This window comes from Melanerpes formicivorus, unplaced genomic scaffold, assembly GCF_026170545.1.
Source record: "Melanerpes formicivorus ecotype bairdi unplaced genomic scaffold, bMelFor1.0.p_v2 SCAF_21, whole genome shotgun sequence".
NCBI lineage: Eukaryota > Metazoa > Chordata > Aves > Piciformes > Picidae > Melanerpes > Melanerpes formicivorus.
The window spans coordinates 7,181,749-7,200,215 of record NW_027142373.1 but is presented as its reverse complement, the minus strand read 5'-3'; the positions used below and the strand labels follow the sequence as shown (position 1 = coordinate 7,200,215).

At 52.5% G+C, this 18,467-nt stretch overlaps 2 protein-coding genes across 3 annotated transcripts in view; one reads left to right on the top strand and one right to left on the bottom strand.

Moving 5' to 3' along the window:
- RBFOX3 (RNA binding fox-1 homolog 3) overlaps window positions 1–18,467 on the bottom strand; it is a 191,852-nt gene that overhangs the window by 166,742 nt on the left and 6,643 nt on the right. The gene's annotated exons all lie outside the window — the stretch shown is intronic.
- ENPP7 (ectonucleotide pyrophosphatase/phosphodiesterase 7) lies at window positions 10,801–18,219 on the top strand. Of its 2 annotated transcripts, none has more exons than XM_068151704.1 (5): window positions 10,801–11,047; window positions 13,922–14,067; window positions 14,960–15,580; window positions 16,141–16,354; window positions 17,210–18,219. In XM_068151704.1, exons 1-5 carry the CDS (start codon window positions 10,801–10,803, stop codon window positions 17,296–17,298), a joined length of 1,317 nt encoding a protein of 438 aa, XP_068007805.1. In that variant the 3' UTR covers window positions 17,299–18,219. The 2 variants fall into 2 exon arrangements, with proteins under 2 accessions (XP_068007805.1, XP_068007804.1); XM_068151703.1 differs by having other exon boundaries at window positions 17,090–18,219.

The following is an 18,467-nucleotide window of genomic DNA, read 5'->3' as shown; positions in this document are numbered from 1 at the left end:
TTGTAGCCAGGTGGGGGGTGGTCTCTTCTCCCAGGAAACCAGCACCAGAACAAGAGGACACAGTCTCAAGCTGCACCAGGGGAAGTTTAGGCTCGAGGGGAAGAGAAAGTCCTTCACAGAAAGAGTAATTGGCCATTGGGATGTGCTGCCCAGGGAGGTGGTGGAGTCACCATCCCTGGAGGTGTTCAAAAAAGGACTGGATGTGGCACTTGGAGCTATGGTTTAGTTGTCATGAGGTGTTAGGTAATAGGTTGGACTTGATGATCTCTGAGGTCTTTTCCAACCTGGTTGATTCTATGCTTCTATGACTGGAAGCCCTGCCATATGAGGAAAGGCTGAGAGAACTGGGTTTGTTCAGCCTTGACAGGAGAAGGCTTAGGGGAGATCTTATTGCCACATACCAGTACATAAAGGGTGATAGGGACTCCCTTTTCACAAGGAGTCACACTGAAAAGACAAGGGGTGGTGGGTACAAGTTACTGCTGGGGAGATGCTGATTGGAACCCAGAAGAAACCTTTTCACCATGAGAACAGTTAGAGATTGGAATCATCTCCAAAAGAGAAATTGTGTATTCCCCTGCATTGGACAGTTTTAAGACTCAGCTTGACAGGGTGCTGGGCCAGCTTGTTTCAACTAGACTGTTACCTAGAAAAGGTGGCCCAGATGAGGTCCCTTTCATCCTGGCATTCTGTGATTCTGAGTGACAGAACAGCAATGGCATCATGCGCTGAGCTCTTGATAGCCTGGCCCTAGCCTCACACTGCAGGCTCCATCTCTGCTCCCAGCACCTTCCCACTGAACATCTCCAGACCCTTCCAAGCCAGGCAAGAAAAGGGAGGAGAGGCTGGCTGCACTGATGGGGATCCCAGGTGGGTGGGGAGCAGCACAGAGCTCACCCCCAGGCTCACGGGACCTGCCCACAGGCTCCTTCACACCCCAAGCTCAGCCCCTGACAGCAGCCTCCTCTCACCACCCCTAGTGCTGGGCCTTGCCTCTGCATCACCACACTTAATCACTCCTAATGCATCCATCTTCCCTGCACTTCTCTAATTGCTTTCTGCACCCGGGGCTGCAGGTCCCTCAGCCACCCTGCAGAGCCAAGTTCCACAGCATAATTAAGCACTGCATGGGAAAAAAAAAAAAAAAAAGAAAATCCTTTCCTTCATTTATGCTTTAAACCTGTTGCCCAATTGTTTCATCTGACTCCACCCATTTGTGAGAAACAGGGACTGTCCTTTGCCTCTTGCTCACCCTTACACCACTCCTGAATCCGTAGAACTCCATCCTGCGTTGCTTCCATTGCCTCTCCTCTAACCAAGAGAGTCCCAATTTATTAGTCTCTTCTCACACAGTGGCTTTGATCAGCCTTGTCATCCTTTCCTTTACCTTTTCTAGTTCATCTGCCTCCTTTGTAGTGATTGGGCAACCCAGCCCGCACCCAGCACTGCTGCTGCGACACGACGCGATAGACCTGGGTGTGATGCTGCTGCCTGCTTTGTTTGCAGCCTCTTCCCTGATAACTACTAACAAGCAATTTGCCTTATTTGACTGACACTGGGCTCTGAGGTGACATTTTCATAGCACTGCCCTCAGTGACTGTGAGGGCTCCTTTCTTGAGTAGGAAATATTAATTTAAAGGCCAACTTTGTGAGGTTGGAGTTAAGGATCTCTTCTCATCTCTATTGCCTGGACCCAGCAACATTCATCTGCCATTTTTCCACCTAGACACACTGTTGGCCTCTCCCACAGCCCTGTCCCACCAACTTTTAACTGTCCCAACCACTAACTGATAAGGGCCAGCAGATGAGACGGGTGCAAGCAGGGAGGGTGTTAAATTCACAGCTCCCTGACCCAGCTCTCTGGGGTAGGAGACAACTCCAGGTACATACCTATGTCCTCCTCTCAATGCATTTGATTTAGCTGCTTGTCTCTCCTCAGGGCAGTGAGATCCTCTTCCTTTTTACAAGGCCTTGTAGAGATAGGATGAGGGGGAATGGCTTGAAGCTGGATGAGTGTAGATTTCAACTGAGTGTTAGTAAGAAATTCTTTACAGTGAGGGTGGGGAGATACTGCAACAGCTGCCCGGGGAAGCTGTGGATGCCCCCTCCCCGCAAGTGTTCAAGGCCAAGTCAGATGGGGCCTTGAGCAACCTGGTCTAATGGAATCTGTCCCTGCCCATGGCAGGGGGTTGGAACTTAGATAACCTTTAAGGTCCCTTCCAACCTAAACTGTTCTATGCTCCTTCAGGCTCAGCTTACACAAGCACAGCAATGACACACCAATAAAGAAACAGGGTTCTTTGATATTTTTTTCTTACTGCTGTGGAGTTGTCTCCGTGGCTTTTTCCTGCCATTTCCAGTTTTTCCTTCCTGCAAGATGACTTCACCTCTCAATAGAGAGACGTTAAATCCCAGGAATTCCATGAACACTTGGCCAGAGCTGTTGGGATCTGTCAAGCTTTACTGGCTGTGATGGCCGGGGGAGCCCACTCAGACTGTCCCCTGCCACCTCCTACCCTTTGAGAGGGGAACCAGGGCAGGATGAGCCTCTGGACAAACCCACAGACAATAACGGCAGGAGCACTCCACGGCAACGGCCCCGCTGCTGTCAGCACCGCGGACAGCGTCCACTGCGCCCACCACGCAACCGGGACCCAACCCCCCCGGTCTGAGCGCAGCACCCCCACAGCCGGGAGCCAGAGTCCCCCATGACCAGGCACAGTGCACTCTGTGCCCGAGGAGCTCCGCACTGGGCATGACACATTCCACTTCTAGGAGTTGGACCCCAAACAGGACACAGCACAGTCCACAGCCAGGCCCCCCATTGGCACCCTCCGGTGGGAGAGCCCCCAGGAGCCAAGCACCAATCCATGTAGAGAAAACTGTGGCTGTGCAGCCAGATGCCTTCACACACGAGGAGAATGTGCTCACCATCCAACAGATCTGCTTCTGAAAAGCATCCATCCTTTCTGGCATTCTCAAGCTCCTAAATTTTTTATCCTGCTCTTTTGGAGCTGTTGAGGCCCTGCCCAGCTGCCTGCAGTGGGATCATCCCTCACGTGCCTACGCCTCTGGCTGGTCTCCTGGGACCTGCCATTCACCTGCTGGAGGCAATCTGGTTGCGAGCAGTTGTCCCAGCATCCTAGCTGGGACCAGACTAGTACTGCTCAGCCCTGCACTCTCTCTGCTGAGCTTCAGATGTCCCTTCTGGGAGGAACATTTCTTAATATTCTGCACCATGTCAGATCTCCTCATGTTTCTGCTCCCTCTTGAAGCAACTTCCCCAGCTGTTCCTCCTCCAGCAGCAAGGTGACTGAGCTGGGCTGGTGCTACTGGGCGTTCCCAAGCCGTGGGTCAGGTGTAACTATAATGAACAGGTGACACCATTATTTTTATGAGTATTTCAAAAGAGAAAGAAAAAGGCCACTGGGTGTTCATATGTTCTTGTTGTATTATTTAAGAGAAGCCATTTGAGAGCACAGGTGAAGCAGTGTCTGCTCCCAAAAGGAGGAAAAATAATGGAGGGGAATATTTGCAAAAAGCTCAGTTAAGTAAATATTTTATGCCCAATAATGTTATGGCTTTTGAATGATGCATGCAGGAGAGTTGAAAGGAGGTGAGGCACAGCGCGAAGCGGCACACAGTGCGTGCGGAGTGTGAAGGTGTTGGCGAAGGGAGGCAGAGCAGAACAGAGTGCTCTGGACAGAGCCCCTCATGCTGCCAGGCTGGCTGTGGGTAGGGACAACCCAGCTGCTGGACTGACTATGCTGTTTTGCTGCAGAGAAGTCACAATGAACCTCAAAGGGAGCTGGCTCTGCCCTAGGTAGGTGATACCAGCCAACATGCTGACCATTCCCTTGGGTGAGCCCCAGGGAACGAATCACAAGAGGAACCTGCATCCCTCTGACCGAGCCTGCACCAGAACTCTTGTTCTCAAGAGGCTCTGTGCAGTCAGTGAGGCACATCCAGAACACTCCTAGACCACCAAGATGTTCCAGCAAGGCAGGGCAGCCCTGACTGTGGTGGGCTCTGGCATGCTGGGGCAATGCTGCAGCGAGCAGGAGGGAAGGAGACACAGCAAGACTGGAAAGGAGTTTGCTGTGAGGTCCTTGGCCGCTCAGGGAAGCGTTTGTAAGATGCAGCAAGAGCCTTGCAAGGATAGATTGTCCCAGGGGGCTGTCACTGCCCTCCGGAAGCATTGAGAAATGTGGCTGCCTTGTGGCTTTGTTTGGGAGAGAATCAGCCCTGCAAGGAGGGCATGGGAGCTGGGACCAAGAAGCAAAGAGCTGGAAGGCAGAGGGATTTCCCTGGCCTGTGAGGAAGAGGTGGGCAGGGAAAGCAGGAGGAAGGCCAGGCAGGCTGAGGTGGTGACTGAGGGGAGGAGAGCAGAGCCAACACAGAGGAGGGATGTTTCTCTGAGCAGAGGAATTCTCCTCCTGGCAGCCAGAAGCACAGGGTGAGCATCTGGCACAAGGTAAGCACAGAAAGAAGTAAAATACCATTAAGTGTAGTAAGAAATGTAGTTAATCAATGAGCTCTGCAGCTGGGGATCAATGGGAGGCAGACACAGCCATTAGCTGAGAAAGCTGAGAAAGAGCCCCACGTTTTGATGGAGTGGTCGATGCTGGCTTTAACCAAGCAGGGTCTCAGGTGGAGAGCAGAGCCAGGCTGAGCTGTGAGACAGGGCTGACCCCAATCCTCAGGGCACAGACCCCCACTGGGGAGCAGGAAGAGAAGCCCAGGTCATGGCCTGATGAAAAGCCTTGTGATGAACCCTGAGGAGCACCCTGGATCAAATACAGCAGCAATGTGAGAGGGAATGGGAGAGCTGCTGCCAGAGAAGGAGTTTGAGTCCCTTGTTATCGCCCAGGGGCCCCACTTGAGGATCAAGAGCCAAGTTGTAGCCATAGGCCATTTTTCTTGTGGACCAAAGGCTGTTGTGAGCTCCACATGTTGGTCCTTGCTGTGAGCCTCAACCCAGGAGGGCGCAGGGGACTATGGGCATTGTGGGGACATCAGCTGGAGCAGAAGAGCCACACAAAGTCTTACTCCCACCCATGCTGCTGGGCTGACAAAGCCCAGCACCACCCCACCAGTGAATAGTCTGGGCATGCACAAGAAGTTTGGAGAGGACACAGGTGGGACAGCTGATCCCAACTGACCAAAGGCTTATTCCAGACCCTACAATACCACACTCAGTATACAAAGCTCTCCTTGAGCACTGGGCTGGGTCACTCCCCAAGGGTCAGGACGCGGAGCACAAACCAGACAGCGAGGAAGTCACTCTCCAGAAGGTGTTGCACCACACCAGGTAAACAGAGCTGCTGCTGAGTCAGGGCTTGCACAGGCCCCAACCTTGAGAGATGCCCCAGTCCCCCCCTCCCCCAACCCAGTACTCCTGGAGCCCGTCCGGGTGGTGCCGGCGCTTGGCTGAGTCACTGCACAAGGGGTTCCATCAGGAGAGTCTTGGTTTTCAACCCAGGAGCACATTCAGCACTTGGGAAGGCAGACAGCCCCAGAGAATGAGTGGGCACAACCTCCAGGCTGACTCAGCCCTGGCGCCAAGATCCTGCCATGCCCCTGTCCCCCAGATTTCATCAAACACCTGGGTCCCTGAGCCAGCCTGACCCCAGCTCCATGCTCCCTTCACATTTCTGACGCAGTCCCCCTCAGTGCTGACCCCTGCTACTCCCCTTCCCACCCTTGCTGGAACTTGATGGCCAGAGCCTGATCTGACCTAAGCCAGTGGAGAGAAGCAGCATTGATCTCCATGCAGGGAGTCTCTGGGGACCAAGCACATGGCTAGTGACTTCTCAAGAGCATCACAGCCTGGGGTTGTGCTCAAGGCAGAGTTTGAGTGTGCCTGTGGAGCAAAGCAGCTGTCCCCTGAGGTCACTCTGTTCTCCCACTGGGGATGAAAACATAGCCCTGATCCCCCAAGGCTTCTTGTGGAGCACAGAACTCGTGCTCCATCCCTAGGCATCACCAGATTCTGTCACCATGGGCTGCACAACACACACTCATGTCACTGTCCCCATTCCCAGATCCTGCAGCCCAACAGCAACAGCTGCCCTGTGATCCAGACATGGGCTGGGCTGTTCCCAGTGTTGTGTCACCTGCTTTCTTCTCAGACTCCATACTGACCATGGGTAGATATGACCAGCTCAGCCCCCTCCTCACATCTGCCCCCCTCCCTCCCACACATTCCTCTGGACCCACCATGGGTGCACCATCTCCTAGAAGGGAGCAGACAGCACATTGTCCATCCCAGCTGGTTACAGAAAGCCAGACAAACACCCAGGAGGGACCACAACAACATTATCAAGAGGGACCCCACCTTCTCTCCTACCACCTGCCCTTCACAGACAACCCAACTGGGGGACCCTTGTGCCCCCCACATGCCCCCAGCAGCAGCTTCAGCGGCAGGCTGGGAGCACAGGAGTCCCAGTAACAGTTCCCACATCAGCTTCCCACAGTTCTGGGACTCTCAGGAACAGAGGTAGGACCCAAACTCCTGCCTCCCAGTATAGGCAGCCAGGCCCAGGATCTCCCCAGCAGCAACCAAAGCCTCTTTTCCAGCCTCCTCACCTCTTTTCCAGGCTTTATGAGCTGCTTGGCTGGAGCATCTTCCTCCCTCCATCTGCCTCAGGGCTCAGGCCAAGTCCAGGGTTGCTCCTGCAGCACACTGTCACTCCTGCTCTTCTCCTGGCTTTGGAGCCATTATCAGTACTTTCTCCACCTGCACTCCAGTTCCTTGGCCATGCCTGGCATAAAACAGCTTGAACACCCGTGGAGGGCATGGGCTCACCCTGGATGGCAGTGAATGTGAGCAGTCAGATGTGTGCTCTGCCTTGGAACAACCTCCTCTCCAAGAGCTGCCCTCAGCTACACTCTGCAGGGAGTAGAACAGAGTCTGCTCTACCCACCAACCCCACCTAACTGTCCCAGGTGCCCCCAGTCTCCATCAGCCCTCACAGACTGTCCCAGCTGCCCCCAATCTCCATCAGCCCTCACAGACTGTCCCAGGTGCACCCAATCTCCATCAGCCCTCACAGACTGTCCCAGGTGCACCCAATCTCCATCAGCCCTCACAGACTGTCCCAGGTGCACCCAATCTCCATCAGCCCTCACAGACTGTCCCAGGTGCACCCAATCTCCATCAGCCCTCACAGACTGTCCCAGGTGCACCCAATCGCCATCAGCCCTCTCAGACTGTCCCAGGTGTGCCCAATCGCCATCAGCCCCCACAGCCTGTTCCAGGTTTACCCAGTCTCCAGCAGCCCCCACAGCCTGTTGCGGGTTTGCCCAGTCTCCAGCAGCTCCCAGACTGTCCCAGGTGTGCCCAATCTCCATCAGCTCCCACAGACTGTCCCAGGTGCACCCAGACTCCATCAGCCCCCACAGACTCCACAGCTCCATTCAACACTCCCTAACTCCCCCTGGTTTTCCTGGCAGTCACTCCAGGCACCCTCAGCTGCAGAGCTCCTCCTGGTTCTGCTCACTGGAGCAGAATCACATCTTCAGCCACAAGGTCTTGGCACTAGATCCTTCACTGCTGATAAGAAGCTTATCTGGGTCCTGGGCAATCATGTGCTGGGAGCCAAGAGGAGCCCTGCAGACATTTACCCTGTGTCTGAGCTGCACCAAGCTGATGCTTAGTGTAAAGAGCAAACCAGGACATCTCCAGCTGCTCTATTTAATGCTCTGCTCCCTCTTCTGCCCACTTCCTCTCTCCCCTTTTTTCCTCCTTCGCCCTCTTTCCAACAGGCTGCACATGAAAAACTTAACCACTGGGACAATGCAACTGCTCTACAGAGCAGAGCTGCTCCAGACAGGCCAGCAGTGTGAGCAGAAGAAAACCATCTACCTGCTTTCTATCAACTCATCCTCTCTGTTAGGTTCAAGTGCACCATCCCAGCCCGTGACAATCCCACCCTCCAAAATCTGGGAGGGATCTCTCCCTGGGCAGCCTTCTGTAGCTCAGCCCTTCTCTTGTAGGTGTAGCCACCCTCCCACCCCCCAAGAGACCACATCAATAACCAATCCATGTGGACACATGAGACAAAGTGTGCCAGCCCTGACTGAAATGTGTGGCACCCCTTAGAAGTGTGAGGTTTTCTTTTTCCCTTTAAAAATAAGAAATAAAACAGAGAGACCCACCTGGTCCCTACCTGCCTGACCAAACTGTTTCCCCCAGCACAGACCTTGGCAGCTACCCACAGACATTCCCTGTGCAGGGAAGCTGCAGCTCTGCCCAAGGGATGGTGGCACCTCCCTTCTTCCAAAGGCTGGAAACAGGCTGTGCCCCTGCACAGCACACTTCAGACAGGGCTGTTCCAGTGGCAGATGACATCTCTGTGCTCAGGATTTCGATTTTCTAGCCCCTTCCTCTGTCTTTGGTACACAAGCATGAGGACAGCCTCAGCCCCAACATGCCTTTGCAGGAACCATCTTCTCCAATTAGGTGCTGGGCTGACTATGTGTGCCCTCAGGGTGTAGCTCATTGCACATGATTGCTTCCAAGGATGCAGGACAAGTGCTGTCAGCAAGAGGCCTGTGATCCGGAGGGTGCTGAGCAGGGACACAGTGGCCCCGGAGCAGCCCTGGCCCCTCAGGCACATCTGCTGGCGGGAAAGGTGCCTTGGGTGTTGTTAGTGCAATATCAATTGCATCACCCTTTTTATGGGGAGATGGCCAGTGGCCCCAGGCAGGGTGGCCAAAGGTGATGTTCTTTACCTGTGCCTCCTGCACCTCAGACACCAAATATCAAGAGAAGACACTCCTGCCATAAAATACTCCCCTGAGATGAGAGCAATGCCTCCAGCCTCTTCACTCCCAGCAGAGTTGATGAACACAATAACTTATCAGGATCTTTCCCTGCCCTGTTAGCCACGGCCAGGAACTCACTGACACACCTCACAACTTGCTGAACATTTAGGATTTTCCAGGAGCTTGGTAATCAATAACATCTTTATCATACAAGCACTTTAAACTCTCAGTATCTGGACAAACCCTCTGTCCTTGCTGAAAGGACAGTATCACACCCAGGGCAGCAAATGCTGATAATAAAATAGTTCCTTCAGTGAACTGCAGTGCTGCAGCTGGCAGAGAGGATTCCCAGCCAGCAGCTCCTCTCCTGGGGCTCTCCAGATCCATGGCAGTGACTGGAATGGGCAGACATGACCCCGGCATTGTGACCACTCTGCTCCAGCCTGGCCAAACCCAGAGTGCACAGACACACCAGCAGCCTCCAGCTTCACAGCACCCATCAGAGCCCAGCACAGCGACCTGCACAGCCCAGCACAGCCTCACAGAGCCCAGTACAGCCCAGCACCCAGCTCAGTCCCACAGAGCCCAGCACACCAAACTGCACAGCCCAGCACAGCCTCCACAGCCCAGCACAGCAGTGAAAGGTTTCCCCCTGAGCTGCTGTCAGACCCTCCATAAGCCAGAGGAGGGCTCAGAGCAGGCTCTGTCCCACCACGACCTGGCCTCCTTTTCTCTGCTTGCAAAGTGCTCATAGCCACTCTCCCGGCTTGTGTCAGCCATGAGTTCTCTGGTGAGATCATTCCAACCTCTCACAGTGTCCTTGCACGATTATCCCATTTCCAACCTGGGAAACACAAGCAAAGGACAAGAGGCAATTGAGACGTTTGATGCACCCTGAGGACTTGACTCAGACAGGAGTACTTACGGATGCTCAGGCCTACAAAGAGACTGTCACAGGCCAGGAAGGATGAAACCTGGCATGTGCATGAGGCTCATCTGCCCAGCTCACCCCTGGGGGAGAAATACCAAGAAATAGCCCCAGGCAGGGACAGGGAAACCGGTGGAGAAGGTTCTGCTCAGCAAAGGAGGGGACGGCTGAGCAATTAGGAAGCAAAGCACGGAGGAATAAATCTGGAACCTGAGCAGAGGGAGAACAGGAAAGACACAAAGGTTGAGAGTTCAGACCCTGGGGAAGCAAGTCAACCGCTGTTACATAAGTCTACAAAAACCTTAAACTCAGTTTTGCTGAGAAATGAGTCATCAGCAATGATTAAACCTCAGAGAAGTCATAAAAACCTGCAGATATTGATAAAAAGGGATGCTGAGATGGCGAAGCTCAGCAGTGCACTAGTGGCTGAGGGTCACCCACAGTGAGCAGCAGAGACCAAGCAGTGGAAGCTGTGCTGATGGGACATGGAAGCTTCAGAGTTAGGCCCACCCTCTGAAACAGCTCTGGGGGTTGCTGGCACAGACTGGATCCAGCAAAGAGTCTGCTTCCCAAGCAAGTTAGCTCCACAAAGTCACACTCAAGGACCTCTGATAAACCCAAGCTCCTCCTGAGCCTCTGAGCACCTCTCTGGAGGTAGATGAGTGGTTCTGGAAGCAGGGCAAGTTGTCCCTTGAAGCTGAACTACAGGCACCATAAGTCAGGAGTATGGGAAGGACACACAGCCACAGGTGCAGGGAGCCAGCCCAGGGTGGGTTATGCCAGCTGCTGGGGAGGCTGGTTTCATACAGATTCCCTAGAGAAGCCTCCTGCCTCGTGAGCAATTCCTCCCATTCCTGAGTGCTGAAATAGCACCTGCTGCCACTGATCTAGCAGGCAGATTTGGTGTTTTCACCCCGAAGGAAATCTAAGATAATCTACTTCAGCTAGGCAAGAAAATAGAAGAGCTCATTCTGATACAGAGTGCTGGCTGAAGCCATGCACCTGATCAGCAACTGCCTGATTAGATAAGAACTGAACTTAGTCCCATCCCACATCTATTAATGTGAGCTCTCTGGGTGACTGGGCTGTTCCCCTTCAAGGGCATGAAGATGTTCACTGTGCTGGGGCTCCTCTTGGCTGCCCTCTCCCTAGCAAGCTGTGTCCCCCTGCAGCAGACGCCCAGCCGCAGCAAAGTCCTCCTGGTCTCCTTTGATGGCTTTCGGTGGAACTACGACCAGGATGTGGACACCCCCAACCTGGACGCTATGGCAGCAGAGGGAGTGAAGGCAAAGTACATGACTCCTGCCTTCATCACCATCACCAGCCCATGCCACTTCACGCTGCTGACCGGTGAGTCCCTGCCAGCCCCAAGCCAGACGGAGCGGCGGCTCAGGGCCAGGCGGGTTTGAGCCTTCTGCATCGGTGTGGTGGGTTGAAAATTCCTCCTCCCAACCATCAAATTGCCAGACTAGCTCAGGTAGAAAGCAAATGGAAGCTGTATTTACAAGCAAAACTCCAATCTAAATAGGAAATGCAATGAGTATGTATCAAAATACACACGCATTTATAAGCAACACAAGAACTACCCTCTGGACAAAGCAGAGGGCTACCAACAGCTTCCCCCTCCCTGCTCCCTTCCCTTCCCCTGTACATGGGAAAAGAGAAGAAAGGAGAAAAGCAGAGAGAGAGCTGTTTGTTAATACTTAGCCACAACAAAGCAATGCAGCCAAGGTCAGCAAAGCCAGCAGAAGCCAGAGCTATGAAGGAGTTAAAAAGAGAGAGAGGTAGTGTACAAAACTAACTTTTATGTTAGGTATCTGTCCACTGGGATTATTTAGAACTTATCCTTGTTTTCCTTTTCACATCCAATAGTGATTCATTTACATGCTACTACTTTCTGTTCAAGATCTGTGGAAATTTTTCTAGGCACAGCCTAAAACTACCACGATCAGGGAAGAACTCTTAGCCAAGCTGCCATCCAGCCTTGGCCACTCTAGTCTAGAGAGAAGGTAATAGCTGCTGAAAGAGACAGAACTGACCCCCTGGTTATCAAAGGTAAACAGCACCAGATGTCACAGGAATTATACAGCCACCACCTAGACTATGGTGGGAATTGTGTGGAGGCCACCCCAACAGGGTCCATCCCTAAATTCCACTTTAATATAGACCAGATCATCTCTTTTATGTACATTTATTCCTACTGCAGGTGGGCTGCAGCTCCAGCTGGGGGCCTGTCCATTGTTCCTGGATGTACAGTGTCTGTAGGTCACCTCATTTCCCAATGGCAATTCTGCTCATCCCTGTCCTGTTTGGGAGCCTGGAGCCTTCTCTTCTGGTTCACTCTCACAGTGCCCAGGCACCCTTTTTGGCTGTGTCTTGAGGCATTTCCTTCTCTATTGTTAGAGGACAGCCTGCAGTTCAAGTTGACTTACACTTCCCTATCTACTGGAGTCACAAAACAAATATTAAAGCACAGTTCATGCAGCCTAAGGCTTCATTTACTTTAGTCACTCATGCTAATCTCTGGCACAAATTAGTCTCTCCCTGTGATGTCCTCCCGTCGTTTTTATCAGCAAATCTGCACTATTTATGTTACATGGGTGCCAAATATCAATAGCCTCTAATGTGTGTCTGTATTGCAGTGCATACTACAGCACCACACAAATCTACCTACAAAGGCACAAACCCAATACATGATTCCATACAATATGCTCCTAATCCAGATTCCCCAGTAAACCAGAGATCAGGCAAGAGCTGCAGAAAGGGACAGAACTGAAGCTGTGTTTATCAAAGGTAACTAGCACCAAACCAACTCGATGGGCTCCTTTGATAAGATAAATGATTCTCATCTTTTTTTTGTTAGACAAGGGAGATGCACTAAATTTAATCTTTCTGGACCTCAGTAATGTATTTGATACAGTGCCACACGGGAAATCATTAGTTAAGATGGAGAAGATGAAGATTAGTACCAAACCTCTGACGTGGGGAAGAGGACAGCAGGTGATGTGAGAGGATATTGTCAGGCTGGCGGGAAGGGAACAAGGGAATTCCTGAAGAATCGATTTTGGAGCCAATCTTATTTAAGATTTTAATTAATAACCTTGGCATAAAAGAGTGGAACATGCTAATGAAATCTGCTGATGGGAAAAGGCAGGGAGGCATCGTCAATAGAGGGAGGATGGGGATATTGCACAGGAGTAACTGAGCCTTCTTCAGGACCAGAATAATCAAAATAGCATGAGAGGTAACAGTGCAAGGTGCAAGCCTTTCATTTCTAACAGGAATTTCTGCTGCACACTCACCTCACAGGGTGTGAGAAACAGGGAAAGTGAAACACCAAAGCAATTACATAACTGCAGGCTAACAGAGAACCCTGTGTGTGCTGAGCAAGGCAGGAGCACCCCCAGGCAGCACCAGCACTGGCATGAGGGTGCCTCTGCTTCAGGTCTGGCTGAGGCATCAACCCTCCCTTGAGAAGAGCAGGTATGTCCCCCAGCATCCCTACACCTGGGATGCCCCACTTTGTGCAAGGTAAGGGGAGAAGGAGTCAAAGTATAAGCACTGGTGAGGATGCATCGCAAAAAGTGGGTTCAGTTTTGAGCCCCTCACTCCAAGAAGGGCATTAAGTGTTGGAGCATGTCCAGAGAATAGCAATGAAGCTGGTGAAGGGTCTGGAGCACAGGTCTTGTGAGGAGTGGCTGAGAGAGCTGGGGTTATTTAGCCTGAAGACAGGAAGACTCAGGGGACACCTTATTGCTCTCTGCAACTCCCTGAGAGGAGGTTGTAGAGCGGTGGGGGTCAATCCATTCAACAAAGTAACAAGTGATAGAACAAGAGGCCTCGAGTTGTGCCAAAGGAAGATTAGGTTGGATATTAGGAAGAATGTCTTCACTGAAAGGGTTATCAGGCATTGGAACAGGCTGCCCAGGGAGGTGGTGCAGTCCCCATCCCTAGAGGTCCATAGATGCAGTGCTTAGGGATATGGTTTAGCCAAGGACTTGTCAGTGTTGAGCTTATGATTGGACTCAATGTTCTTTAAGGTCTTTTCCAATCTAGGCAATTCTGTGATTCTGTGAAAAGGGCTGGGATGGGACACAAGGAGGGGACAGCAGACAGAAGCTCGCTGCTGACCCAAAGCTGGCCCACTGCCCGCTGCAGGGGCAAGGCCCACCCCACTTCATCCACAGCCTGGCTCGCTCCTACTTCCTGCATCTTTCCTGACAGGCAGATACCTGGAGAGCCACGGGGTGATTCACAACATGTGGTTCAACACCAGCACAGGACTGAAGCTGCCCTACTACAGCACGCAAGGCGTGGACAGCTGGTGGGACAACGGGAGCCTGCCCATCTGGATCACTGCCCAGAGACAGGCAAGTGGCACCTCCTCACATGCAAAGACCCTGTGCAGACCCTGCTCAGATGGATCCTGCCTGCAATGTAGGAAAAGTTACAGGCAAGCCACGATCTCTAGTGGCCATGAGCTAACATCCTCGCTGCAAACGACAGGCTAATTAGACCAGCAGGAAAAAAAATGAAATCCCCAGACACTGGCAGGAATAATTATGATCATTCTATTAAAAATAGGGAGGGAAGGGGAGAAAAAAAAAAAGAGAGAGATGCATTCCAGCTTTATTAAGACATTACTAAAACAGGCTATCCTTTTCCTGTTTGAAGAAACTTCAGCTGGTTCCTTCAGGAGCATAGTGAGCTTGGGGGTTTTGAACACTCCAAGGCACAACCCTCATTTCCACAGCCTCACCCAGGACCTTTTGGGTGGCAGAAGCAGAGGCTGGTCCCCTCTACACTAGGGACTGCAGCAAGGCTTTCCTAGATCCCAGCAGGCAGCAAGTTTGAATTTGACTTTGAGCCAAGACCCAGGACCTGGCCCAAGATGACTATCTTTGCCAGTCTTTAACCTGCCAGGTTGGCCCCACTGAGGGTTTCTATGTTTGGAGTGAAACACACCTCAATGTCTTGATGGTCAAAACTGGAGAGCCCATGCAAGGTACAAATGAGTCACTGTTCACAAAGTTCTAGCTAGTGTTAGTAACACAGTGAGAAAGCCAGCATGCAGTTCTGGGAAGGGCAGTGATTTCAATTAATCACTTTTAATTGGCAACGAGTAAGAAAAACCTCATTAGAGGCAGAGGTAGACATTAGGGGACTGAATGAACTAACCACATTAGTAGGTGGCTGCATTGACAGATGGAGAGATGCTGCAGAGCAAGTTCAGGTGACTTTATGCAATGTCTCCACTAACAGGGTTTAAAGACAGGCTCAATCTATTTCCCTGGAGGAAAGGCAAAATATCAAGGGGAAGAAGTGAACATGAGGCTGGTGGAGCCCATCATCTTCAACTACAGCAATGAAACCAACTGGCAAGAGAACATTAACATCACCATGAAGTGGTTCACAGAGCACGACCTCGACTTCATCGCCCTCTACTTCGGTGAGCCGGACTCAACAGGGCACAAGTTTGGCCCCGAGTCCACCCAGAGGAAAACAGTGATCGAGAAGGTGGACAGAACCATTGGTTTCTTGAGGCAGCGTATCAGGGAAAGTGGCCTGGAATCAAAACTCAACCTCATCATCACATCTGACCACGGCATGGAGACCGTCATAAAGACCAATGAGATTCTTATCAGGGAAGTAGCAAACTTCTCATTCCAAGACATCCAGTTTGAACTCTTAGATTATGGACCAAGTGGGCTGCTGCTGCCAAAAGAAGGAAAACTAGAGCATGTGTATTCAGTCCTGAAGAATGCTCACCCAAACTTACATGTGTACAAGAAAGAAGACTTCCCAGAGAGATTCCACTTCGCCAACCACCCCCGGATAACCCCGCTGGTGTTGTACGGCGATCCAGGATACGTGATCCATGGGGTAAGATGTGTGTGCAGGCATATCTGCCTCTCTCCTCCTGTCCTTATGGCATCCCAGTACCTACCCGGCTTTATGCCTTCATGTTGGTTGCTCTCCCTACAAACAGATGGAAATTCCAGCTCTTTGGGTAAAGATATTTTCTGCTGTTCAGATAAAAAAAAAGGCTCCAAAAGTTTTGGTGCAGGGCTTACATAAAACACAGAGTATTAGCTGCAGGATCATCTCCTGGCCTGGCATTAGGGGAAGACCCAAAGTCAAGGCCAATAGGCAGCTCCCCACTACAAAGCTCCTCAGTACAACAGAATTTGGACCTGCTGACATTTAGGAAGGAAACTTACAAGGTGTCATCGCTTGAGAGCTGTGTCTAGGCAGCACCTTCCAGCTTCTGCAAAGTTTACCATTACTAGATCAACCTCAAAAAACTCAGGGAAATTACACAGAATGCAGGGCTGCAGAGCACAGCACAAGAGCCACATGCAGGAGAGCTGGAGGCACTGGTGCTGCTGCTAAGGGCTGGGGCTGGAGGATTTGGGCACCCACATCTTCTCTCTCTCTTTCAGAGAATCAAAGTCCAGTTCAACATAGGTGAACACGGCTTTGACAACGAGGCCATGAACATGAAAACCATCTTCCGTGCTGTGGGGCCGGCCTTCAAGCAGGGGCTGGTGGTTGAGCCCTTTGAAAGCGTCAATGTCTACCCCCTCCTCTGCCATCTGCTGGGCATCACCCCTGAGCCCCACAACGGCTCCCTGGCGATCATGGAGCCCATGCTGAGTGAGTCTGTGGGCGCTGGGCATGGTCCACTATACCGAGCACTAGCACCGGGCACCACCACCTGGCACTGAGCACTGGCCATGGGCACCGGGCAACAGCCCTGGTGCTGTCTGTGGGCATCTGGCACCAGCCATGCTCTGCCGCACTGGGCACCAACATCAGGCACCGGCCACGCTCCGCCCCACCAGGCAGTGGCCGTGCTCTGCCACAGTGGGCGATGCTCTCTCCCACCGGGAACCGCCACAGGGCACTGGCGGCGCTCTGTCACGCCGGGTACCGGCACCGTGCTCCGGTCATGCTCCGCCGCACCGGTCACGGGCATGGGATTCCCGCGGGAACAGCGACACCTGGCGGCCGCCACCCGCCTCTCCTCCCGCTCATGCCACCTCCTGGTGGCGTCGGGAGCACCGGCGGGCGTCGTCCGCGGCCCCATCGCCACATCGAAGCTGATTGCTGCTGTGCCGCCCGCCCTGCAGCACACAGCATCCCCAGTCCGGCTCCGGGTTCCGGTAACCTTAAAGGCATCAGAAATGTCCTTGCCACAGAAGCCCGGCGCCTGACACCCCCAGGTGGGCAGCAGGAGGTGCTCAGGGTGGTGATGTGCCAGCCCGGGGCAGGCAGAGGGAGTGTCTGAGGGTGACAAAGCCCCTATGGACGAGAGTCCATAGTGTGGCTGCTTGAGGGGATGACGATAGGCACTGAGCAGACACTGAATTCCTGCTCTTGGCATTCCAGGTACCAGTGATCCTGGCATTCCAGGTACCAGTGCTCCTGGCATTCCAGGTACCAGTGCTCCTGGCAATCCAGGTACCAGTGCTCCTGGCTTTCCAGGTACCAGTGATCCTGGCCCTGGAGATTCTGCTGCTCCTGACCCTGCTGCCACGAAGCTGTCGGTGATGCTGGCAATTGCTCTCGTTCTAGGACACCGGGGAGGAATTTATTAAACTCCCCCTATCAGAGGTAACTGCTCTAAGGATATCCAGAAAAACCACTGGAAGTCAAGAATCATGGAGTCATTTTGGTTGAAAAAGACCTTTAAGATCATCACGTCCATTAACCCAGCACTGCCAGGCCACTACTAAACCATGTCCCTCAGCACCACATCCACATGGCTTTGAGGCCAAGGATGGGGACTCTTCCATTGCCCTGGGCAGCCTGATCCAAGGCTTGACAGCACTTTTGGGGAAGAAATTGCTCTTACTGTCCAACCTAAACCTCTCTTGACACCTAAACCTCTCATCCTATTGGTTGTTCCCTGGGGGAAAAGCCTGACCCCCACCTCACCATACCCTCCTTTCAGGGAGTTGTAGAGAATGAGGTCTCCCCTGAGCTTCCTTTTCTCTAGGCTGAACAGCCCCAGTTCCCTCAGCTGCTCCTCACAAGACTTGTGCTCTAGACCCTTCACCAGCTTCATTGCCCTTCTCTAGACACACTCCAATACCTCAACAAAACTGAAAATGCTCTTCTCCAGGCAAGCACATGTCCCAAATTCTCGGACTCTTCTAAGTTCCTGAGCTTATTTTAGTCTCTATGGGTTCCCTCCATGCTCTCCACAGGACACAGCAGACATTTTGCACTTTGAGCAGAGGGACTCCAGACTTGTACTGCCTGGGTCAGTGCTGCCACCACCCAGGCAGGGTACATGCTGGGCTAGAAGGAAGGGCTGGCCATCCCTCCAGCCTCCCTCCTGCCATTCCTAACCATCTCTCTGCTCACCAGCCCTGTGTACAGCCTGGGCAAGGCAGGAGAGAAGCTGTGTGAGCATCATGAAGGAGAGGTGAATGCTTCATTTCTTGTGGCTCTGCGTGTAGCTGCAAGAGAAATAAAGATGTGAGGCTGCTGCTTGCCTTCACCATGTGTAAGTGCCTGGAGAGTCATCAGGACAAGTCTTTTTCAGTGGAGTTTCCTGGTACTCCCAATACAGCACACCCTGAGCCCATACCCATAGGCTCCACACGCAAGAAGCAACAGCAGTGCTGTGCTTTCCTGGCTGGGCAGCCTTGGAGTTCCAGGCAGCTCTAGCAGAAATGTGTGGTGAGATGAGGAAGGACATAACTCATAAAGGCAACCAGTCCCTCTTTCAGAGAACTGTGCAGAGATGTCAAAACTCCGA

What these genes read in the sequence shown, in the direction of transcription:
- ENPP7 (XM_068151703.1), top strand. Translation starts at nt 10,801, where the DNA reads ATGAAGATGTTCACTGTGCTGGGGCTCCTCTTGGCTGCCCTCTCCCTA. An exon ending in CCACTTCACGCTGCTGACCG is followed by an intron (nt 11,048 to 13,921) that starts GTGAGTCCCTGC and finishes CTTTCCTGACAG; the next exon opens with GCAGATACCTGGAGAGCCAC. An exon ending in CAGGATACGTGATCCATGGG is followed by an intron (nt 15,581 to 16,140) that starts GTAAGATGTGTG and finishes TCTCTCTTTCAG; the next exon opens with AGAATCAAAGTCCAGTTCAA.